The sequence below is a fragment of the Theropithecus gelada genome, chromosome 13, assembly GCF_003255815.1.
Source record: "Theropithecus gelada isolate Dixy chromosome 13, Tgel_1.0, whole genome shotgun sequence".
Classification (NCBI taxonomy): domain Eukaryota; kingdom Metazoa; phylum Chordata; class Mammalia; order Primates; family Cercopithecidae; genus Theropithecus; species Theropithecus gelada.
In genome coordinates this window covers 59,673,126-59,699,376 of record NC_037681.1, presented here as the reverse complement: position 1 = coordinate 59,699,376, position 26,251 = coordinate 59,673,126, and the positions used below count along the sequence as shown (strand labels likewise).

General features: G+C 36.0%; 1 protein-coding gene across 2 annotated transcripts in view; it reads left to right on the top strand.

Moving 5' to 3' along the window:
* Nucleotides 1–26,251, top strand: part of MAP4K3 (mitogen-activated protein kinase kinase kinase kinase 3) — a 193,273-nt gene that overhangs the window by 148,886 nt on the left and 18,136 nt on the right. For both annotated transcript variants that reach the window (XM_025354623.1, XM_025354622.1), the window contains 10 exons: nt 1,066–1,104; nt 1,511–1,564; nt 4,125–4,167; nt 5,865–6,024; nt 7,186–7,298; nt 11,606–11,647; nt 13,953–14,037; nt 15,832–15,911; nt 21,431–21,491; nt 21,573–21,690. In XM_025354623.1, the coding sequence (XP_025210408.1) occupies nt 1,066–1,104; nt 1,511–1,564; nt 4,125–4,167; nt 5,865–6,024; nt 7,186–7,298; nt 11,606–11,647; nt 13,953–14,037; nt 15,832–15,911; nt 21,431–21,491; nt 21,573–21,690 (795 nt within the window). The remainder of the gene's footprint in view (nt 1–1,065; nt 1,105–1,510; nt 1,565–4,124; nt 4,168–5,864; nt 6,025–7,185; nt 7,299–11,605; nt 11,648–13,952; nt 14,038–15,831; nt 15,912–21,430; nt 21,492–21,572; nt 21,691–26,251) is intronic.

Sequence of the window (26,251 nt, the reverse complement as noted above, 5' to 3'; positions counted from 1 at the left end):
TGTTGTTAATCTGGGCTAATTAAAATATTGATGCCTAAAAACTATTCTATTAATTACTTACAGTAGATAACCATACCTTTCAGTTTCTCTAGTTTTATGTTTTGTAATTTTAAGGGCAGTTTTTCCTGATGTGTATTAGGAGGGAAAATGATTAAAAGGTGCTACCTTATAACTTTTAGGGAGAGTAAAATTTTTGCTGACTCACTTTTATCCCAGTAGTGTATTAGTAACTATATTTATCTTCCCTATTAGCTCTGAGAAGTCTATTGAGTCTTTATGCTTGAAGAGTGTAATTTAGGAGGTGTGCTGCATGAACTTGCAGTGAAAAGAAGTAAGGGAACTTCAGGAATGCCATAAGTTCTCTCTTACATTCCTGAAAATTAAAGTTTTGTATACTGCTCCTAATGGTAAAATCCTCGACCTGGTCTGATACAGGCTTAGTCTCCCAAAAGTGTAAATGTGTTTGCCCGTGCACCACTGGAGAACAAATCCTTCAGGTAAGTGAGTGTCTTCCGTGAAGGCAAAGTGCTACTACATTCATGTATTCACATCACATGCATGCATGCTTCTGCAGAGAGATCCAACATGGTGAGTTTCATTTTGTAGGATTGCCTGAGAGCATGATGTTATTTTAAAGTGTGTCACCTTCCTTATTTTAAGAAAAAGAAAAGTGTATGTAATTTCAGGTGTCAGGTATAACATTCCAGGTAAAATTTGAATCCTGGAAACTCCTGACTATGACCCTGCAATTATTGTTTTGTCAGTACTGTTGTGACATTCCATGGTGAGTTGTCTTCTGTTTGAATTGGTATTTTTCAATAAATATTAGGATTTCTTTTGTTCATTTAAAATACATATATAGAGACATTAGCAACAGGAAAATAGAGGTCTCTCATTCAATATAACTTGATGTTTTATGGTTGCTGAGGTGATCACTAGCAAATTTTCAGTAAATGGTAAAAAGTAATCATTCAAAAAATGTGTGGATAAGTTTAAAGTGATACACATTCAATATTCCTTTGATAACTTACTCACATTATTTTTGTTTTTGTTTTTTCTTTTAAGGAGTCTTCTCAAGTCTGTTGAAGAAGAGTTGCATCAGCGGTAATTTTAATTTTTAATCCTAAAGTACTTTACGTCACAGACAAGTAAAGGCAGTTTGCCCCCTTCTCTGTTATGTAGCCTATTTGTTTGAGTTGTCTTTGTTTTTCTTTAATAGAGATAGGGGCTTGCTCTGTTGCCCAGGCTGGATTGCAGTGGTGTGATCATAGCTCACTGCAGCCTTGAACTCCTGGGCTCAAGCGATCTTTCCACCTCAGCCTCCCAAGTAACTGACATCACGATCCACTGCTCCCAGTTCCTTGTTTTAATTCTGAATCTATCCTATCCTATAAAGATGTAGAAATAAAATTTTATCTTATGGTAGCTTTTCCTGCATTTTCTAAAATTTCTTCTTACGCTGTTTTGGTAAAATCCGTTTAATAACAATGACATTATTCTTTTTATTTAGAGGACACGTGGCACATTTAGAAGATGATGAAGGAGATGATGATGAATCTAAACAGTAAGTTCTGTCTCTGTTTTTGGTAAAAAGAAAAGGTGTCATTTGACCTGATTTCATCCATCTGGCAGCTTACTATTGATGGAAATTTTAATATAATTAGTAACACAGTATCGTGGGTTGTACCTCAGTTTCTTTCCTTTTTTCTATTCTAGTTATATTAGCTTGGGCTGACATAACAAAATACCATAGACTTAGACAACAGAAATTTATTTCTCACAGTTCTGGAGGTGGGAAGTTCAAGATCAAGGTACCAACCAACTTGGTGAGGGCTCCCTTCTATGCTTGCAGACGGCCGTCTTCTGGCCATGTCTTGACATGGCCTTTCCTCAGTGTATGCACATGGTGGGATCAGGGGTAAGAGTGGTCTCTCACCCTCTTTTTGTAAGATCACCAGTCTCATAGGATTAGGACCCCACTGTTACAACCTCATTTAAGCTTAATTACTTCCTAAAAACCCATCTCTAAATATAGTCACATTGTGGGTTAGGGCTTCAATATGTGAATTTTATAGCGACACATTTCAGTCCATTTTTTCCAAAGAACTTCAGAAAAAAACTAACAAGGACAATAATTTTTTATTGTAGATTTCTTAGTAATTGATAGCTGCTGTAACTTCACTGCAACTACAAAGAAGCTTTTTATAAATCTGATTAAATTTTGTCTGCTATATTTCAAATGAACAAATACTTTGGATATAAATATATAGTTTTAGAGGAGGAATATTTTTATTATTATGTATGCATTGATGTTTACTTTTTTGTTTTGTTTTTTTTTAAATAAAGATGCAGTTTCATGGTAAAATGATAAGAGCGCTTGACTAGCAGTTGAGGGCATAGGTTTTCCTTTTCACTTCACTACTCTGTGATCTTGAGTAAAGTTACATAACCTTTCTAGGCCTTGAAATCCTCATCTGAGAAATTTGTGCTTCATCATAGTACAATTTTTTCTTTCTTTCTTTTGAGACAGGGCCTTGCTTGCTCTATGACCCACCTGGAGTGCAGTGGTGTGATCTTGGCTCATTGCAGCCTTGACCTCCTGGCTCAAGCAGTCCTCCCACCTCAGCCACCTAAGTAGCTGGGACTGCACCTCCACACTTCCTAATTTTTTATTTTTTTGTAGAGATGAGTTTCCACCATGTTACCCAGGCTGGGCAGGAACTCCTGAGCTCAAGTGATTTGCTCACCTCAGCCTCCTAGAGTGCTGGGATTACAGGCATGAGCCACTGTGACCAGCCTCTTGCTATTTCTAAAACTGATCCTGAGTTATAATGAATCCTAACTTCGATCACAGTCTGCCTATAATTTCATAAAGCATATATATGGTTTTTGATGAGCTTCATTAAAGATGTTTCATATCTAACAGTAGCAAAAATGAAGTTTACAGTGTGATATATTTTATACCGTATCATTTGTTTCATAAGCCAGATGTGGCTTATGTTCTTAATTATTTACCTTTCAGTTGATATAAACTGGAATTATAATTATCTTTTCCAGTTTTAATTACAGTATAGTACTTGGAACCAAAAAAGTGTATTACCCAATTACTTCTTTTTAAATTAAATTTAATTATTTTAACTGAAATAATTATAATACAAATTTATGGGGTACATACTAACGTTTTGATACATATAATGTAGTGATCTCTTCAGGGTAATTAACGTATCCGTCATCTCAAACATTTATCATTTCTTTGTGTTGGGAACATTCAATATCCTCTTCTTGCTATTTGAAACTAAATAATACATTATTGGTTGGTTTGGTTTTGTTTTTGAGAGAGTCTTGCCCTGTTGCCCAGGCTGGAGTGCAGTGGCGTGATCTTGGCTCACTGCATGCAAGCTCTGCCTCCCAGGTTCACGCCATTCTCCTGCTGGGACTACAGGCACCCGCCACCAAGCCCGGCTAATTTTTTTGCATTTTTAGTAGAGACGGTGTTTCACCATGTTAGCCAGGATGGTCTTGATTTCCTGACCTCGTGATCTGCCCGCATCTGCCTCCCAAAGTGCTGAGATTACAGGCATGAGCCACCACTCCTGGCCCATTATTATTAACTATAGTCATCCTACAGTGGTATAAGAGAGTAGTACTTATTATTCCTCTTACATAACTGTAATTTTGTATACTTTAACAAATCTCTCCCTTTCCTCCCCTTTTCCTTGCCCTTCCCAGTTCCTAGTATCCTCTGTTCTGCTTTTTACTTTTATGAGATCAACTTTTTTTCTTCTTAGCTTCCGCATGAGTAAGAATATGCAGTGTTTAACTTTCTATTTTGGCTTATTTCACTTAACATAATGTCCTCCAGTTCCCAGTTACTTCTGAATAATACCTCTAGCAACATTTCACAAAATACTTTAGAAGAAACTTACAATCTTTGAAAATGATATTTGTCTGTGCAGTTTTTTTCTGTGTCTTTGAAAAAATTATTATATTTTAGGATTGATACATTTGTAAGAAAAAATTATTATATTTTAGGATTGATTCATTTGTAAGAAAAAATTATTATATTTTAGGATTGATTCATTTGTAAAATGAATAGTTCTGATTCTAAACTTTTCTGTTTTTAGTTCAACTCTGAAAGCAAAAGTTCCACCTCCTTTGCCACCAAAGGTAGACAGATTTATCTTTCAATTTGATATATGTGTATGTGTTATTGTTCTGCCAATTTAATACTTTGTTGAGAGTTTTTCTAACTTTTCATTTGTGATCCACAAAGAAAAATTGTGAAGTTGATATAAGTAAATGATTTTTTATTGTATTTGTCTCTTTTTATAATGCCCAACTTATATTTAGTGTTCATTCTTTTGTTTTGTTTTTTTTGAGACAGAGTCTCGCTCTGACACCCAGGCTGGAGTACAGTGGCATGATCTCGGTTCACTGCAGCCTCCTCCTCTCGGGTTCAAGCAATTCTCCTGCCTCAGCCTCCCCAGTAGCTGGGATTACAGGCACGCACCACCACGTCCAGCTAAAGTTTTGTATTTTTTAGTAGAGACTGAGTTTTGCCATGTTGACCAGGCTGGGCTCAAACTCCTGACCTCAGGTGATCTGCCTGCCTTGGCCTCCCAAAGTGCTGGGATTACAGGCATGAGCCACTGTGCCTGGCCTTATTTAATGTTCATTCTAAGTAACAAGTCCTAGGAATTTACACTGAAAATGATTGTATTAATGGATTAGTGTTACTTGACTTGGGTTAGAAAACTCACATTTCTTATAAGATTGTTTTTCTCAAAATCTGCAATCTGTTCCTGACATCTAAGAATAAATATAGTAATTTATCATCATAGATACTTAATTTTCAAAAGATAATTTTAAATTAAAAATACAAAATAGTACAACAATTTTTAAATACTTTTTAACAACAAAATTATTTTTCCAAACAAAACCATTCTAAAATAGTGATTTCAACTGATGGGTTGTTTTTTAAAAGGTAAAATGAGCTAATATATATTTTATTTTATAAGTTCATATGCATAGCAAATTTTAATTATAATATGAGCTGCTTTAAAGTTTAAAATCAGAGTGTTACAAATGAGAGTTGGAGTCTTACCAGTCTTGTCATTCAGTTTATTACTATTTTTATTTATTTACATTTTATACAATTGAGAAAATCGTGATTCATACAGGTAAATAATGCTGTACTTGCTTGTTTAGTTTTATCATAGCAGAAGTAAAGAGATCTGAATTTCAAAGAAATAAGTGCTGAACAATAATAAGAGACACGTTATAAATTCTCCAAACATCAGCCAACTGTAGGTTTTTCCATTGTTTGTACAAAAAGTATCTCAGGCATCCTATATTGCTGTGTTGATATTCTCCAACATGATAACATTTTAATTGGTATCCTCTCATGCACCTGGTCTGAAAGATTAAGCATTACCATAAAGACATTGAGTCACCTAAGAGACAGCTTAGATTAGACAGTTGATAAGGCGCTGAACTTTGACTAGCTTGAATATTTAAAATAAAGAGATTCATTTAAATTGAAGGAGATAAGAGAGACTGAAATATTTTTATTTGGCTAGTCTAAGTGGGGAGACTTATGAGGAATTAATAAAAAAGTCGACTTAGAGGCCCTATTATTTGCACAGCAGCAAAACCTGAGATGTACACATTTTAGTGTACATTTTCAGAATATGTTTACAACAATAAGATAATCTGAATTGGATGGTTGAGTAACCTTTAAACTCATCTGGTAAACCTCTAATGTGTAGTAGAAATAGTTTGAAAGCTTCTGACATATAATAGTATTTACTTCAGGAAAATAATTTGATGTTTCAACGTTGATCTCTTTTTCTATATTATTTCAGCCTAAGTCTATCTTCATACCACAGGAAATGCATTCTACTGAGGATGAAAATCAAGGAACAATCAAGAGATGTCCCATGTCAGGGAGCCCAGCAAAGCCATCCCAAGTTCCACCTAGACCACCACCTCCCAGATTACCCCCTCAAAAACCTGTTGCCTTAGGTAATGGTGGAGGATGACAGCAAATACGTTACCAGGTTTTCATACTATGGGGGGGGGGGAAATGGAGGAAAACTTTCTTTTAAGAGATTATTTGAAATTCTTTTGGTGGAGGAGTGAAGGAAAGCAATGGCTATGGAGATGTTTTCTGCTTTTTGCCTACTGGCTTAAAGTGTTTTTGTGACAGGATTCCCTATGACACAGTCTGAGATGCTTTGTCCTCATCTCTCATTTCATATTTAGCCTTCTCTCTTCTAGAGACTGGTTCACTGTTCATTTAGCTACAGTGTGGAAACAATGCAAATTAAACTGTGAACAAACACGGAAAATGTGTTTTGTGTCTAGGTTACTTCTGTTTTACAAGAGAGTACCTTGTCTAACTCCTTAATTCATTTAATCATTTCTAAAAAAGTAATTGGTATTATTTGCTAGGTGTTTGCCCCAAATTAATACTAGAAGGAGCTATTTTAACACTGTAAAGACTCCTCTGTGTTTATCCAGAAGAAGCAATTTTTAAAAGAGCAACTAGCCCGGGCACGGTGGCTCACACCTGTAATCCCAGCACTTTGGAAGGCCGAGGCAGGTGGATCACCTGAGGTCAAGAGTTTGAGACCAGCCTGACCAACATGGTGAAACCGCATCTCTACTAAAAAAAAAAATACAGAATTACCTGGGTATGGTAGCGCCTGCCTGTAATCCCAGCTACTTGGGTGACTAAGGCAGGAGAATTGCTTGCTTGAACCTCCGTGGCAAAGTTTGCACTGAGCCAAGATCACGCCATTGTACTCGAGCCTGGGTGATAAGAGAGAAACTCCTTCTCAAAAAAAAAAAAAAAAAAGAGCAACTAAAGTTTCTTGGATGACATAATATAAATCACCCCTTTTCTAAAAGTAGTTACGAAATCAGTATTTGGTTTTTTAAAGCTGACAAATACATGTACTTATATATAACCTGAATTTAAATTTGCCTAATATGCCAGAAATAAGAGGTATAGATAGAAGAACATATATATGACGTTTTACTTTCATAGTAAATATTCTGATTAGGTGATTCCAAATGAATGACACTATCCCAAAGTTAATATTTTTCCTTTCCTACTTGATAACTTTCTGAATAAAAATTTTCATGAAGATAATCATTTTCAATGAATATATCTTATTGAAGGAAATGGAATGAGCTCCTTCCAGTTAAATGGTGAACGAGATGGCTCATTATGTCAACAACAAAATGAACATAGAGGCACAAACCTTTCAAGAAAAGAAAAGAAAGATGTACCAGTAGGTATTGATATTCATAAGTTCTACTTGTATTTGTTTCCTTTTTAACTGTTAAGTTAGTTTTATGCTTACAATTAGTGAAACTATAGCACTAGTATATTTCGCAATTACTATATTGATATTTTAGTATATTATAATGGTGAATAGATTATTTAAATCTTGAAAAAAGTAATTTAGCTATGGTAAACTTGAATGATGGCTTTTTATTGTTTCCATTATTTAGACCAATTTGTTATGTAGTATATTATAAAACATCTTCTTTATACAGGTAAACGCTTAGTATTCTTGTGATTGTTCACAAAATAACTATTATTATTCTCATTGAGGGTAATTGATTCTTAATAGTTTCTCTTAAAGTCTCATGAAGTTATGGAAAGAAGGACTAGATAAAGAAAGCTGTAGCTTCTACCCCAGGACAAATTTCTAACTATAGATCAGGGGTCCCCAACCCCTGGGCCGCAGACCAGTAATGGTCAGTGGCCTGTTAGGAACCAGGCCACACAGCAGGAGGTGAGCAGTGGGCAAGTGAGCATTACCACCTGAGCTCCACCTTCTGTCAGGTCAGCTGCAGCATTAGATTCTCATAGCGCAAACCCTATTGTGAAGTGTGCATGTGAGGGATCTAGGTTGCACACTGCTTTTACGAATGTGACTAATGCCTGATTACCTGATTAACAGTTTCATCCTCAAAACATACCCTCCCCTTCAACACCCATCTGTGGAAAAATTATCTTCCACGAAACCAGTCCCTGGTGCCAAAAGGTTGGGGATCACTGTTAGAGATTACATAAGTAGAGACATTGCTGCTCTTACCACTTCAGGAAAGGTGAAATTAGCCTTAGCAGCTACTCCTATCACAAACGTTAGCTAAAACATCATAACTGTTAAAACATAAATGTTATTCATCAGAGATCATGAAGAGATGAAAAATTTTAAACATTTGTAAAGAATTGACTTATAATCACTGGAAGACATTCAACTATCATCATAGAATTTAAAATAGTAGAAAATCCTTAAAATCCCCAGTACCTCAACAGATGTCAACGAGTTGAATGGAATTTTTTGGAAGTTTTTGTATACACTAATATTTGTTATTTTTATGGAAATTTGTAGTATATTCAGTATGTTTGCACACATATGTGCTATGGTTTCTGCAGTAAGCACATCACTAGAGGTTTTTGTGCTATATCTATTTAACTTTTTAAAAATATTTCACTATACAATATGACATATTCTTAAAATTCATGTAAAGCATTTGGTGTTATTCGTTGTAATTTGTGAAATTTAGGTTATTTTTAACAAGAGTGTAAACTATTTTTCAGGAATGGGTTTTATGAAGTTCTATCCAACTGAGCAGTGCCTTTTTGCTTTCAACAATTTAAATTTTAACAGACTTGCTAACATAATAGTACAAAAATGCAGCTGAGTGACTGTAACACAGTATAAAATAAATAGCCTTTGAGTGATGTAAACTTTTTTTTAACCTTTCCTATGGTACTAAGTAAACATTTTTGTGTATTCATTTTTAGTTCAATTTTTCTGTTACCTTACTTCATTAAGATAAGGAACTGTTTCAGTAGTTCTGAAATAAATATGTCCATGGCTGTATCATAGGATAAACAGTATCAGGGATATATTGAAGCATATATTGATTGCTTAAAGTTTATGCTGTAATTCTTAAAATTATTTACAACCCTCACATCTGTAATCCCAGTGCTTTCAGTGGAAAAGGCAGGGGGATCACTTGAGACCAGAAGTTCAAGACCAGCCTGGGCAACATAGCAAAACCCTGTGTCTACAAAAAATAAAATACAAATTTAGCCAGACATGGTGGCATGCACCCATAATCCTAGCTGCTCAGGAGGCTGAGACAGGAGAATCACTTGAGCCCAGGAAGTTGAGGTTACAGTGAACTATGCTTGCCTGCCACTGCACTCCAGCCTGGGTGACAGAGCAAGACCCTGTCTCTAGAAAAATTTAAATAATAAAAAATAATATATTTATTTATTTATTTATTTTATTTATTTTGAGATGGAGTCTCACTCTATCACCCAGGCTGGAGTGCAGTGGTGCAATTTTAGCTCACTGCAACCTCCTCCACCTCCCGAGTTCAAGCGATTCTCCTGCCTCAGCCTCCTAAGTAGCTGGGATTACAGGTGCGCACCACCATGCCAGGCTAATTTTTGTATTTTTAGTAGAGATGGGGTTTCACCATGTTGGTCAGACTGGTCTCGAATCCCTGACCTCATGATCCACCCACATCAGCCTCCCGAAGTGCTGGGATTACAGGTGTGAGCTACTGCGCCCAGCCTTATTTATTTTAAATAATATTTACAACCAATTCTATTAGTGCTTAGGTTAAATCTGAGAGTTATAACACTCAGAGCTCCCTAATTTAAAATGATGTTTTGCTAGGCCAGGCACGGTGGCTCACACCTATAATCCGTACACTTTGGGAGGCCGAGACAGGTAGATCACTTGAGGCCAGGAGTTCAAAACCAACCTGGCTAACATGGTAAAACCCCGTCTCTACCAAAAACACAAAAAGAGCCAGGCGTGATGGCAGGCGCCGGTAATCTCAACTACTCAGGAGGCTGAGGCACAAGAATCGCTTGAACCTGGGAGGCAGAGGTTGCAGTGACCCGAGATCATGCCCCTGCACTCCAGCGTGGGTAACAGAGCAAGACTCTGTCTCAAAAACAAAAAACAACAACAAAAAAATGATGTTTTGCTAAAATAAATAATTTAATAACAGTATAAGAAAAAATATATATAAATTATTTGCAAAATGGAATCAAAAGGTATCCAAAATTATGGCAACAGTAAGATGTGTGCATCCTCAAAAATATATCTACAAAGTAAATGTGTCATCTTAATTTCAGAAATGTTATATTTTTATGTTATTTATATGAAATCAATTAACAGTAGCTTTTTTATTAGTTTTCATCTAATTGTTTAAGTGATTCTGACGTATGGCAGCTCTAGGGAAAAATTAAAATGTCATTCCTTAAAATGATGTTATTGAGATTAACCTTGAAAGAAATGTAGACTGTCACAAAGTTCATGTTTAAAGTATACCCAGGGGGTTCCCTCTCAGGGGACAGTTCATATACTCAAGAATGTGGCCTTGGAGAAATATCTGGCATTCTTCAGGATAGTGTGGGTGAGCAAATGTGTTACATTTCTTCTCCTTGTAATTGCTTGTATACTCTAACCAATGATTAATATATTTGAATTCATCAAAATTGAGAACTTCAGTTGGCAAAACACATTGTAAACATGATGAAGGTTATCTATACAAGAGGAGAAACTATTTGTTATATATGTATAACAGATGAAATACTCAAACCTAGAATATATTTTTAAAAGCTCCAGCAAATATATATGAAGATAACTCAGTTAAAAAAAAAAGGGAAAAGAATTCACAAAACAGGAAATACAGATAGCAAATAAACACTGTTTTTAAAAAGATTCTTAATCTTCCTAGCAATCAGAGGCATGCAAATTAATGAGGAACACAGGAGAAAAGGTTTTTTACTAATCAGCTTGGTGATATTGCTGTGAGACTAGAAAGAACCAGGAGCTCTCATACATTGCTGGTGGGTGTGATGTGATATGTACACTCTGAAAAGCAGTTTGACAGTCAATATGCACTAAAATGTAAAAGGTAGAGACCCTGTGTACCAGTAGTTTCTCAGTATACCCATACTGTGGTATACTTCTCACAGTGTACCCATAAAAACATCCACTTGTACGCTGTGTAAGTAGGTATATGCAGGAATGTTTATTTCAGCATTCATGTTCTAGTAAAATGTTGACAGTAATGTAAATATTGAATAATGTTTAAGGAATAGTTAAATAAAGTATATTTACGCTGTGCTGCAGTTAAAACAAGTGAACTAAGTCTATATGACTGATATGGATTACTGTCCAATTTTAAGGCAAAGAACATGCAGATAGTGTATAACTATTTGTTTTAAAACACACACACAAAAAATTATTTTCTGTGGGAACATGTATTTACATATATACCAAAAAAGTCTGGAAAGCCATATGATTACATAAGTATATCTAATTCACTAGAGAAAGATTTGGAAGGTTTTACACCAAACTAGTTTTTCTGGGGCAAGTACTAGAAATAGTGCATTGTGAAAGAACTGTGGGGAACTTCAGCCTTAACTGTAATGTTTTGTTTTACAAAGAATGTATTCATGTATTTTATTTGAATAAATGTGTTTGAAATACAGTATTGTTATACCAAACAGCAGCAAAAAAAAAGTGTAATTGTACATGTGTTCTTTTTCTAGAAGCCTATTAGTAATGGTCTTCCTCCAACACCTAAAGTGCATGTAAGTACTAAATATGGAGTAGGCTGAGTTTCAAGCTAAGTCACTTGTATGTGTTGTCTTTGCTTAGGTTTTTTTTTTCGTCTGTTTGAAAGAACCTTCATTACTATTGAACAAAAATCCAGAAGATTGCTAATTTAAGATTGCTAATTTAATTACAGGCATGTGTCACCATACCTGGCTAATTTTTTATATTTTTAGTAGAGACAGAGTTTCACCATGTTGGCCAGGCTGGTTTCGAATTCCTGGCGTCAAGTGATCTGCCCACCTTGGCTTCCCAAAGTGCTGCGATTATAGGCATGAACCACCACGCCTGGCCTTTTTATTTATTTATTTTTATTTTATTTTATTTTATTTTATTTTATTTTTATTTATTTTTGAGACGGAGTCTCACTCTGTTGCCCAGGCTGGAGTGCAATGGCACAATTTCAGCTCACTGCAAGCTCCGCCTTCCGGGTTCACGCCATTCTCCTGCCTCAGCCTCCTGAGTAGCTGGGACTATAGGTGCCAGCCACCACGCCCAGCTAATTTTTTGTGTGTTTTTATAGAGACGGGTTTTACATATTGGCTAGGCTGGTCTCGAACTCCTGACCTCAGGTGATGTGCCCACCTCAGCCTCCCAAAGTGCTGGGATTACAAGTGTGAGCCACCACACCCCATCCTTTTTTACCTTTAAATTATACTTTTTAATTAGTACAGAGTATACTTTATAAACTATGTTACAAAATATATATACTTTATATTCGTAATTTGTATCATACTTAAATTATAAATATTTTAAAATAATTTTAATACTAATTTATACAGTATACTTTATATTATATAGCATATATATTATAGCAGAGAAATATATACAATAGGGCAAAACTTCCCACTTGACTGCAAGATAAAACACTTACCTCAGGCTTGCAGTTTGACAAGCTGCAAGGTATCTATGAATGCCAGGTAGACTCCAACTATACAAATTAGCTTAAGATTGGGAACTGGCTTGATTGTTTTGTTCTTCATTTTGTCATGTAAATTTCTAGGAGTTAGCAGTACCTCAACATACAAATTTCCGTAGCTGTCTTAAAAGGTCCTTATTAGGATTAGTTAAATGATACAGTTTCTGCCCTACATCATATAAACATGTTTCTATTGGTCTACTACTACCTGATGGTATTGCCAAGCTAAATTGTTCTTTTTTGGTACCAAAATCTTTAAAAATATATTGGTTGGTATATTTCTGTCATTAAAAGGGAAATTTTAAGGTCCATGTTTTAATCACGTTAATACTTTTAATCCATTATTGTCAGCTAGTGATGTTTTCTTTTTTTTTTTTTTTTTTTTTTTTTTTTTTTTTTTGAGACGGAGTCTCGCTCTGTCGCCCAGGCTGGAGTGCAGTGGCCGGATCTCAGCTCACTGCAAGCTCCGCCTCCCGGGTTCACGCCATTCTCCAGCCTCAGCCTCCCGAGTAGCTGGGACTACAGGCGCCCGCCACCTCGCCCGGCTAGTTTTTTTGTATTTCTTAACAGTATTTTACCTCCGTGTTTGTGAGGAAGACATTCCATCTATAAAATGATGCACAAATGCTGTTCTTTTAATTTAGGCCGACATGACAAATACTGAAATTTTCTCTGACCAAAAATATTTTCATACTGTTTTTCTCTCAAGTTGTCAGTAGTAAAAGTGATTACCTGAGTCAACATTCTCGTACCTTGAGAATTTAACCAGAAGGATAATTTCAGAGTTAATATTTTGCTCTTTGACAATATAAAGTTCAAATGAGTAATGTATTTCATTATGATATATTTATTATCTGAAAAGTTTGTAAATGAACTTGATAAGTAATATTAACATCAAAGAGTTAAGCTTTTTAATGAATCCAGGGAAAATAATCAGATTGCTCGATTGCAAAAATTAAAAAATAAAAGTCTATATGTTTGGAGGTTGAAGTACATATATGAATTTCAAATCAGCCATACCTGTTTCAGTTTGTAATGTGAAATTCAATATTTAATACCATTTTTAGGATCATAAAACCAAACAAGAAAACAGTCTTCCTTTGTAGAGATTATGATTTCCTACATATGACCTTTTTTTTCACTTTTTTCCAAGTAAAATTATTGTGGCACCTGGAAACTTGTGGTACCACTGTTAGGCAAATGACTATGGTGATTTCTTACACTTACTTCTGTAAATTTGAAGATGATCATAATTTCAGTATACTATCTATAGACTCTCACATTAAAATAGATAATAATTACATTTTATATATTAAAGACTGTACTTGTCACTGTTTCATATTGGTTATTCTTTGTTTCCCTAGATGGGTGCATGTTTTTCAAAAGTTTTTAATGGGTGTCCTTTGAAAATTCACTGTGCATCATCATGGATAAACCCAGACACAAGAGGTAGTATTGTGTGTTTTTTATCTGTTATCTTCCTAATTTTTTTAAACTGGGGCCATGAAAGCATTTATGATTTTGTTTATTTTCTGAGTATCTTTCTGGTGAAAAAAAGTTTTGTTATAATTTTTTTTTTAATTTTAAGGTTAATATGTTTCTTTGTGCTGTTATCAGTGTTTGAGGTGACACATAACATTAAAATTTCATTGTATAGTTACCATCTCAATATAGTGAAGCCATGTATTCTGTGCCACCCTAGTTTCCTCCAGAAATGTTTCTGCTGCTGCTGCACAGTAGTCTGGTATCTTTTTTTATTTTTTATTTTTAGGGAAAGAGTCTTGCTCTGCCACCCAGGCTAGAGTACAGTGGCATGATCATGGCTTACTATAACCTCAAACTTCTGGCCTTATGCAGTCCTCCTGCCTCAGCCACCTGAGTAGCTAGGACTACAGGCACATGCCACCATTCCTGGCTGTTTTTGTTTTTGTTTTTTAATTTTATGTAGAGATGGGATCTCTCTGTGTTCCCCAAGCTGGTCTGGAACTCCTGGGCTCAAGCAATTGTCACCTCAGCCTCCCAAAGTGCTGAGATTACAGACATGAGCCACTGGCCAATAGCTTCATTTTTTTCAAAGCAGCCATTATGGAAGGAATTTAGCTACCAAGGACCCAGGGTTTAGTGACCACTTTAGAGGATCTCTGACCTTAAAAGGGGCCATAATCAGAAAAGTTGTCCTTAGGCACCACTAAGAACCGTCTGTGTCCTCTCACTGTATATCTGAATCTTAATAGCTGTCTGTCTGTTTATGTAAGATACACATAGAACATTTATACATGAACATTTTTATATACATACACATATACTCATTAAATAGTCTGAGTACTTTTATGTCATAGGCAAGGAAACTGGCACTCAGAGAGGTTCATTGTTTGTAGCCAATTAGAAAGGGTCAGTTTAAATCCAGTACTGTCTGACCACAGATCTTACGCCATTAATCTCCCAGTACTCATCTTCAATGCTGGGCGCTTTAGGAGTGCTCTTAGCATTCTATACTGTTCTCAACGTACTTCAGTTTAGTCCGTTAGTCTAGGAAACTTTTTGACCTGTTACTCTGTATTATCTTAAAAACAGATCAGGCACTTGTTCTTCAAGTTGCCTGCTTGGATCTCTTCGAAGTGTTCTTTCCTTTCTTTCCTGTTCTAAAGCCTTTTTAATAAATTTCCACTCCTGCTCCTGCTCTGGAAAAAAAAAAAAAACAGAAAGGACCATGGCCATGCATCTCATATCTTTTAGAAGATACTGAGTCCCCTAGCAGGTATCCAAGTTTTAGTTAACTTTTTAATGGACTGTGGTCAGATTCTGAGGTTTTTTAAATAAGAGTGCTTATAGTACAGCTCTGAAAAAAAATTCTGTAGAAATAATTAGAATCTGTATCAGCCACTCTCGATTTATATTCTGTATGTCAGTGGCACATGATCCTCTCTTTAGGGGGTTTTAGAAAAAGGAGCTGCAGATTCTTTGCCAGTTCTTAGCACTCTCTGATGAGTGAAGAATGTACTATGCCACTCTTCAGAATCTCCCTTACATAAAAATTCTCTTCACTGCTTTGAGGCTAATGTTTACATATAATTCAGTTTATGGGTCTAAAGTCTCTAACCTCTTCTTTGTATTCACTGCTTATAAATCATGGTAATTCTTGTTTTATATGTTAATACATACTTACGGAAGTTTAGATTATAGAAATCCTATTAAAAAATCTTTTATTTACCAAAATCAGTCAATGAATTACTTTTGTTTCAGATCAGTACTTGATATTTGGTGCCGAAGAAGGGATTTATACCCTCAATCTTAATGAACTTCATGAAACATCAATGGAACAGGTATGTTATTTTGTATATTCTTTTTTTTTTAATTTTTAAGTTACCATAAGTACACATTAGACCAGAAATAAGATTCAGTTTCCTGACTTGCTGCCTCTTTTATTCTGTTTTGTTTTGTTTTGTGTTTTGAGACGGAGTCTCACTCTGTTTCCCAGGCTGGAGTGCAGCAGTGTGATCTCGGCTCACTACAACCAGGTTCAAGCAATTCTCATGCCTCAGCCTCCCAAGTAGCTGGGATTACAGACATGAGCCACCATGCCTGGCTAATTTTTGTATTTTTAGTAGAGACAGGGTTTCACCATATTGCTCATGCTGGTCTCGAACTCCTGGCCTCAAGTGCTGGGATTACACGTATGAGCCACCCCACCCCAGCCTCTTTTATTCTTAAAATCCTCATGAGGCCAGGCACTGTGGCAAGTGCTTGTGATCCCAATACTTGGGAGGCCAAGGCAGGCAGATTGCCTGAGGTCAGGAGTTTGAGACCAGCCTGGCCAACATGGTGAAACCCCATCTCTACTAAAAATACGAAAATTAGCTGGGTGTAGTGGCTTGTGCCTGTAATCCCAGCTGCTTCGAAGGCTGAGACAGGAGAATCACTTGAACCCGGGAGGAGGAGGAGGTTACAGTGAGCTGAGATCACGCCATTGCGCTCCCACCTGGGCGACAAAAGTGAAACTCCATCTCAAAAAAAAAAAAAACCTTCATGGAGCATGTTCTAATTACCAGATACTGAAGACAGATTCACAGGACTAGTCCATACCCTTGAAAAGCTCATGATCTAATAGGGAAAACAGATGTATAAACCAGTAACTACAACACTCAGGATTAGATGTCATAGGAATGAGTATAAGATATTGGCCATAGAGGTGGATGTCACCAGCACCTCCTGTGGGGAGATGAGAAGGAGGGGCATTTGAGATGGACCTTAAATTCTGATGAATAGAAGTTTGCCACACAGACAGGATAAGCATGATGGCATAGAGATGTGAAATAGCATGGCAAGTATGGGAACAATGACTGGGCAATTTGACTGGAGTACAGAATAGTAACAAAAGATGGAGCTGGGTAGGCAGGCAGAAGCCAAACACCAGAGTTTGGTGTACCATGCTGATGGAACAGACCTGTGTTTTAGAAATATCTGTTTGCAGTATGGTGAGAGATGAGACTAAAAACCATGGTCAAATGGTGAAAGAGTGTTAATTCAGGGCAGAGGTAGAGAGAACAGGGGGGAAAAGATAGTTTTATTGAGATATAATTCATATAGCATACAGTTCACCCATTTAAAGTGTACAATCCAGTGGCTTTTAGTATGTTCACAGCATGTGCAGCCATTACCACCATCAGTTTTAGGACATTTTTGTCATCTCCAAAAGAACCTCCATAATCATTAGTGGTCATTCCCCATTTCTCTCCTCCTCTCCCCCGATATGGGGATGTTTTTGAGTGTCACAATGAGTGGGGGGAGCTTTTGTCATTTAGTACCCAGGAGTCAGGAACATAAAACAACCTGCAAACTGATAATAATGATGATGATATTAATAGCTAATATTTACATAAAGCTTACTATGTATCCATGCAGTGTTTTTGAATGCTTGACATACATTATTTAGTCTTCATGAAATCTCTCAGAGGTAGATACCATTGATATTCTCATTTCACAGATGAGAAAACTAAAGCACAGAAAGGATTAGTAACTTGCCAAAGACCCCACAGCTATTCGGTGGCTGGACTGGAATATGAACCTAGGCAAGCTAGCTCCAAATTCCATGCCCTTAACTACTTCACCATATTCTCTCTCCCAGTTGTATAGTTCCTGTAGAGAAATGCTGGACCTGGAGAAAGATCAAAGATCTAGAAGTGACCAAATTGAGTGACCAATTCAACATGGAGGGTGAAGAGAGGTCTAGGTTAACTTCAGGTTTTCCACTTGAGTGACTGGGTGCTTGACAGTAACAGAAAGATGGAGTATAGTATACTGAAGGATGTATTGATTTGAAGAGAATGGTAATGCTTTCAATTTGGTCATACTGAGTTTGGGGTGCCTTCGGGTTGTGTGACTAGTTCTTTTATCAATATAAATTGATTACAAGGCCGGGCACGGTGGCTCACACCTGTAATCCCAACACTTGGGGAGGCCGAGATGGGTGGTCACCTGAGGTCAGGAGTTCAACACCAGCCTAACAAATAAGGTGAAACCCCATCCCTACTGAAAATACAAAACCTAGCCGAGCATGGTCGTGTGCACCTGTAGTCCCGGGTACTCAGGAGCCTGAGACAGGAGAATCACTTAAACCCAGGAGGCGGAGGTTGCAGTGAGCCAAGATCACACCACTGCACTCCAGCCTGGGCAACAGAGTAAGACTCCATCTCAAAACAAAATAAAAATAAACTGATTACAAATAAAATGGAAAGAAAAAATCTGTAAGTAATGATTTATTCATGACTAAACATTTTCATCTTTTTTTAATCAAATTTTCCAACAAGATCCTAAACTGTATGATATACTGTAAATCTTTTAATCTGGAAATGGTATACAGTGAAATGACTGAAAAGTACCTATGAACCGGGAAAGGGAGGAAAAGCATCTTGTAATTATAATAATTAGTAAATAAATAATTCAAAGGTGGTCCTATTTTTATTGGGTATAATGAGATATCCAGAAGTAATATTGGTAGCAATATTAATTGTAAGGAATAAGGCCAGCTTTATGCATAGGTGGAGTAAGCATTTATCAACCTAATTTGAAGAACTCTTCCGTTGTTTTTGTTTTTGAGACAGGGTTTCATTCTGTCACCACGGCTGGAGGGCAGTGGCATGAACACAGCTCACTGCAGCCTTGACCTCCTGGGCTCAAGTGACCTTCCCACCTCAGCATCTTCAGTAGCTGAAACTACAGGCACATGCCACAATGCCCAACTAATTTTTTGGTATTTTGTCGAGACTGGGATTTCACTTTGTTGCCCAGGCTGATCTCAAACTCCTGGGCTCAAGCAGTCCTTCTGCCTTACCCACCCAGTGCTGGGATTACAGGGGTGAGCCCACCAGGCCCGGCTAGGACTCTTAAGAGAAGGCACCCATCAACCACACCTAGCCCCAGTCTGCAATAACTTCCCTTCTTAGTTGCTTTAGCATTTGAAATTAGATCACTAGAGTAATTTTTTTTTGGAAACATTGCCCTTCAAAGGAAACCTTTTTCCCTCCTAGAGGGAACACTATGAGACTAAAGAATTAGTATATGTGGAGCCTGAATTTTTCATCTTATTATGAAATTGATGATTAGTTTGATTTTCTCTAGACTTTAGAGGAAACAGGGTGGCATGAGCCTACTAGATAGGGGAAGATTCTGAAAAGTGAGAAGATGACACAAATCAGGGTCCTGATTTAAAATTTTTTATCTGGCTTCGTTATTCATGGCTAACATTTATTCAGTACTCAGTGTGTGTTAGACATTCTTCTAAGTGCTTTACAAGGAGTATCGTGTTTAATTACCATACAGCTCTATGAGATATAGATAGTCTGTTTTACAGATAAGAACACTGAGACAGAGATTCAGTAAATTACCCAAGATCACACAGAGTCATTGATAAAACAGATATATGAGTCTAGGCAGAATATAGAAGCTACCCTTCTTAACTGTTATATTCTTATTTATTAAACCAATCATTTCACCTAGAACCTAACTCACTAAAGGAAGAAAGCATTGAAAATCTAGTAAAGTTGTTGTTACTAGAAATCTAGAAAAAGTTGTTGTTAAAAATGAAAATTCATAATGAAATCCAGTACTTTTTTAAAATAAAACTATACATAAATACCTTTTCATTGTCCCTATGTAGAAAATATGAAAGGAATTTGTGTCTTGTCTTGCTACTTTATATATGTTTATATTAAATAAGCAAACCCACTTATATTTACAAGTATATAATTTTATAGTAAACCATAGATGTGGTATTAGATAAATACTTTTCAGTGGATATGTATATGAAAACCCAGTTCAACACTGAATTAAATAAAAATCTGTTTCTTGCTACTTTGATAACATGTACTGATATGTGGTCTGGAATAAGTCATTGCCCCTTCTCTGCCTGATTTTTTCAGTATAGCCAATGAAGTCCCAATTTTGTTGTGAATTTTTTGTGAAAAGCAGAAAGTAGGAAATGGATGTTGATATCTTCTCTATCTGAGGGACAGGTATAGGCACATTTTACAAATTAAAAAAAACTGTATTGGCAATGCCACATTTTAGTTGTTTGGAGAAATTGGTTATTTTATGTAAGTACATTTTCCCAGTAAATGAAATAAAATTTTTATTAAAATGTTACTTTGTTTCTCCTCCCTTTTATTATTACCTTTTCTCTTTTAGTTATTCAGTCCCATTATTATGGCTGTGTTTCCATAAAGTAATGTCCTTAGAGGCCTTGATGTGTTTCATCATTCACCCCTGTGTCCTCTCTATTCCCTTCTCTCATCTCAGTTACTTTTGGAGTAACCTAGTTGTAGGAATTACCAGAGCAAACCCAGCAACAAAGGTTGTTAAATCAGAATGCTTAATTATGTACATCAGTGGCTCTCAAACCTCAGTTGGCCTCAGAATTACTTGGAGGCCTAGTTAAACCATAGATTCCTGGGTCCTGCTTCAGAACTTCTTGCTTCAGTAGATCTGGGGTAAGGTCCAAGAATTTGCATTTCTACCATGTGCCCAGGTGTTGCTGATGCTGCTGGTCCAAGGACCACTTTAAAAAACACTGATACGCATAGCAAAATGTCTTAATGAGAGTATTTTTTTAAATATATAGGTTGTGTTCCATGAAATTCACTTTTCTTTGCTCTAAATTGTGACCACTTTCAGGCTTCCAGAGATGCCTCTCAGTTCTTATGGTACTAAATTTTAGTAATGAATTTCATATATATATGTGTGTGTATATCTATCTATATATGTATATATCTATATGTGTGTATATATCTATATACATGTATATAGATATCCTTTATGATTTGTGAGTTTTCATCATATTGTCTCAGCCTTTCTTTTTCCCTCCATACCTAGTGTTTCTGTATCCTGTGTTCCACTACACCATGATCCTTTTTTTCTGTATCATACACCCTAGAAGCCACGCATTGCATATTATGCCTAGATAAGTATATTTTGGGAGGAGTAGACAGGAGAATCTTAATTATTCAACCCCAGAACCAAAATAAAGGAATAGATGTTGTTTGAAAATGTTCTTATTCCCTGCATAGTGTGGGGTTACATAGCCTAGCACTTAATCATAAGAGAGACTTGAGCTGATCATATCGTGTTTAGGCTAAAATTTAGCCTAATATATTTTTTTCTCTCACATAAATATGTATGTATGTATATTACCTTGTTTTGAATCATTGATAAAGTTAATTTATATTAAAAATAACTTACTTTTTAAAGAACTGACCTATAGATATGACAGCTTACATGATTACTGTGTGCAGATTTACATTGCTGTTATATATTATTCTTTATAAACTTTGTGCGTTTTTTTAATCAGCTGTTCCCTCGAAGGTGTACATGGTTGTATGTAATGAACAATTGCTTGCTATCAATATCTGGTAAGTATTTTAGTTTTCAAATACCTTACAATTGTTACTATTTGTTACTAGCTTTTACGTCATATCTGTTTTTCTTTATAGGTAAAGCTTCTCAGCTTTATTCCCATAATTTACCAGGGCTTTTTGATTATGCAAGACAAATGCAAAAGTTACCCGTTGCTATTCCAGCACACAAACTCCCTGACAGAATACTGCCAAGGTAAGGGTACGTCCTTAGAGGCAATATGATGTTAACAGTTCATTCTCATAAATACCTATGCTACAGAAAGTGAAAGAGCACTCAGTTTGGGTTAATAGAAATCATGATGAAAAAATAATAAGTAATATAATTTAACAAGTGCTTATTGATCACACTCTTGTTCTAAAATTTTTCTACTTTATACTTTCAAATTGTATCAGATGTTTTCTCTCTGAATTTTTTATTCTTTTTTGGCAAGTTTAAAACTAGTTTTTTCTTGCACTTTGCCATAATTTTACATTGCATTTAGTGCCTTTGCTTTTGACATATGTGTTAACTTTATAAAATTTTTCTCAAAGTTTCTACACCTAGAAAATCAAAATGATTTATTGAAAAATGTTTTTGCAACCTGCCATGGTGGCTCACGCCTGTAATCCCAATACTTTGAGAGGCTGAGGCAGGAAGATGGCTTGAGGCTAGGAGTTCGAGACCAGCCTGAGCAATGTAGCGAGACCTCATCTCTACAAAAATTATTTTTTAAAAAATTAGCTAGGCATGGTGGCTCGACCCTGTGGTTCCAGCTACTCAGGAGGCTGAAGTGGGAGGATCACTGGAGCCCTGGAGGTTGAGGCTGCAGTGAGCTGTGATCATGCCACTACACTCCAGCCTGGGTAACAAAGCAAGACCGTGTCTCAGTGTTTTGCATTAGAAAATCATTAGTTTGAAGTTGAGGGGTTTCGCCTTTCTACTTTCAGTAATTTGTTGTTATGCTCTGTTCTTTCATTGTTTAATATAATATTGGACCTCTTTATTGACTGAAAGATTTTCTAACTCTAGTATGAATTGTATTTTATGAAAAATTTATAATATGGCTATTCTTTTTTATAATATTTATTGTAAAGCAACTAACATAAAACCTTAATTTTCAAGTACCTTGAGAATCTGCTGTTCTCAATTGCTGAGTTTACAGTGTGGCGAAGATTTGCTTCTATGTGTACATGATTTTTTTTAAAAATTAACCTTTTTGATGAAAATTATATAAAAATATATAGGATGTTCTCTTTTCTTAAATAGAGTATACGAATTACATTAGGATCATTTCATGATTACTCAGGGTTGAACTTGATTTATTATATTTTACTATAATATACACATAAAGTGCCCTCAAGGACTATATGACACATAGACTTAGATGCATTCACATTTGGATATATTTTATTAGAGACCTTTTTAGCTTATTTGCTTTTAGCTGTGTTCATTTCTTCCAGATTTTACTGAATACACCAAATGTGTATGAAATGTTCCCTGTATAGATGAGACAAAAATGAATAAGATATAATCTCTTCCTTTAAGGAGTTTCCATATGGTATGATTTTACCTACACTGAATATAGGTACTCATTGTACCATTTTATAATTCATTTTTAGTAAAGCATAAGCTTTGGAATTCAAGTAAAGTTGAATTTAAATCCTGGATCATTTACTTACTAGATATGGGACCTTGGATAAATTATACAACCTTTCCCCATGTGTTCAGCTGTAAGGATATTTCACCTCCAAGTTATTATTTCAGGGATTTTATTATAGTCAATCTTTAGTTTTTTTAGTAGTAACAGCCACAAATATATCCTTCCCACTTTCTTCAGTTTCATTATCTAGTAATTACTGTAAAATCTTTTAATTCTCTCACTTATTGGCAGAAAACCTAAAAACCCTTTTAACATGATAATATTTTATATATGTGTATTCATACCATTTCTTCTGCCATACAGTGAGCACAACTTAAACCTCTACTGAGCATCTTGTTCTTAATCTGACGATAAAGAGCCTCATGGTTCTCATTCTGAAGATAGGTACTCATTGCACCATATTGTAATCCATTTTTAGTGAAGCATAAGCTTTGGAATTCAAGTACAGTTGAATTTAAATCCTGGATCATTTACTTACTAGGTATGGGACCTTGGATAAATTATACAACCTCTCCACATGTATTCAGCTGTAAATGGAACCTGTATACTCATCTGGCAGAGTTGTTTTGAAAATGATACATTGTGTATGTAAAGTACCTACCACAGCACCTAGTAAGCTCTCAAAAGATAGACCTGTTGTCATCATTATTGGGCATGATAAATTGAGCTATTCTTGTAGTGTACCCTAAAGTATCCTATGTTAAATGCATTCGGACTGTTAGTTGATTTAGAATTCCAGTTACTTGGGTGCTGGTAAAATAAGTTGTATTGCCTTTCCATGTACTGCCCACAACTCTATTTTGGAAAGTTTTTGAAATCCTTAATTCACAGCCATACTTAATAGTTGATTTCTGTTTGTGTAGTAGTCATCCCTATGGTCTTTCAGAACTTGGCAGTTGATTCTCCTGGGTTTTGACCAGTTCAGTGTTTTAACCCGTAAGTTAGCTTTGGGAGCCAGAAGACAAGTTCACAAGTGTGGACAGGAACATTAAACTTTTTGCCAGCTGAAATCTATCAGGAGCTTGGTTCAGTTTTTTTTTAATTCTAAAAAGCACTTTGGTTCGAAGCAGATTTGTTGAGTATGGGAAGTTTTTGTTTTGTTTTATTTTAAGCTGCATTAAACTCCAATGTATATGAAAGGGGCATTTTTATAATTATAAATTATAATGTAAAACTTTTCCTAATATAAAGTTAGTCAAGGGTACGATGAGGTGTTTTTATCAGAAGATTGTAACCAGAATATTCTAGATTGCCGTTGTAGTCGTTCAGTACTTCAACATCTGAATAAATTCTGTATCATTGTTTAGCTGTCACAGTGTGAAAAACGTTTTGATTCACAAGGACAAGTACTTAGAAATAGTTAACAGTTTTTAACAGCTTACCTTGCAAACTACAAATAATGTTCATTTAAATTGATACAGCCTGTAGTTCCAGCTACCTGGGAGGCTGAGGCAGGAGAATTGCCTGAAGCCAAGAGGCAGAGGTTGCACTGACCCAAGATTGCACCACTGCACTCCAGCCTGGGCGACAGAGTGAGACCCTGTCTCAAAAAAAAAAAAAAGACCTGAGCAAAAATCTAAGCTTCAGATTTCTGTGCTGTAACCTACCTCTTTATTGAACAGACTGAATGACACAGATGTCTAAAATGCATGGCACATAGTAAGGACTTAGTAAATGAAGCTAAAATTATAACTTTTCATAAATAGGTCAATATATAAAATGTATTAAAGTTAAAATTACAGTATTACAATATTTATTAATATTGTATTTATGCTTGATTATCACTCAGTTGCCAATTGTATAGTTACAAGAACATCAGGAAAATTGTTCTGAGCTTGTTTGGATTGCACTGAACACATGTGTTATACAATTTTATATAAAATTATACAACTCTAAAAAAAAAAAGACTTGTGCAGAGCACTGGCATCTATCTAATCTTTGGCAGATTTACTCATTTAAGTGGCTCATGCCTGTAATCCCAGCACTTAAGGAGGCTGCACTTTTGGCAGATTACCTGAGCCTCAGGAATTTGAGACAAGCCTGGGCAACGTGGTGAAATCTCTCTCTTTCTTATAAAAATTATTTTTTAAAAAAAGAATTTAAATATTTGTAGAAGTCAGACACAGTTGCTCACACCTGTAATCCCAGCACTTTGGGAGGCCAAGGCAGGCGGATCACTTGAGGTCAGGAGTTCGAGACCAGCCTGGCCAATAGGTCGAAACCACGTCTCTACTAAAAATACAAAAATTAGCTGGGTGTGGTGGCTGATGCCTGTAATCACAGCTATTTGAGAAGCTGAAGCAGGAGAATCACTTGAACCTGGGAGGCGGAGGTTGCAGTGAGCTGAGGTCAAGCCACTGCATTCCAGTGTGGGCGGCAGAGCGAGACTTTGTCTCAAAAAAAAAAAAAAAAAAAAAACAATCTTTAGCTGGGCACCGTGGCTCACACCTGTAATCCCAGCACTTTGGGAGGCTAAGCCGGGCGGATCACCTGAGCTCAGGAGTCCGAGACCAGCCTGGGCAACGTGGCGCAACGCCGTCTCTACTAAAAATACAAAAATTAGTCAAGCGTGATGGCAGGCACCTGTAGTCCCAGCTATTCGGAGTTCTGAGACAGGAGAATTCCTTGAACCTGGGAGGCGGAGGTTACAGTGAGCCAAGATCATGCTCTTACACTCCAGCCTGGGCGACAGAGCAAGACCTTGTCCAAAAAATAAAATAAAATTTAATTTTAAAAAAAGTGTACAAAAATGGGTTTAATTTGAGGTTTTTACAATTTGATGCACCAACAGTCTTTAATATATTACATTTTAAAAGACATTTGAGTGTATGTGTAGTTTTTAAATTGTAGTTTTAAAAAAAATTCAGAATTGATTTTTACCTGTTAAATTCGAGTCAGATGTTTGCAAAACCCCTATAGCACCTTTGCAGAACATCTGTATCCCACTTTTGCTGAATAAACAAAGATTTCTAAATAAAAGAAGTTATTCACAAATCATTAACAACAACTTTTTACAGTACATGTAAATGTATTACATGTACTTAAAAATATCTTTCCCCAGTTTTTGGCTAATGTTTTCACTTTCTCAGTGTTATCTTTTGGTAAACCAAAGTT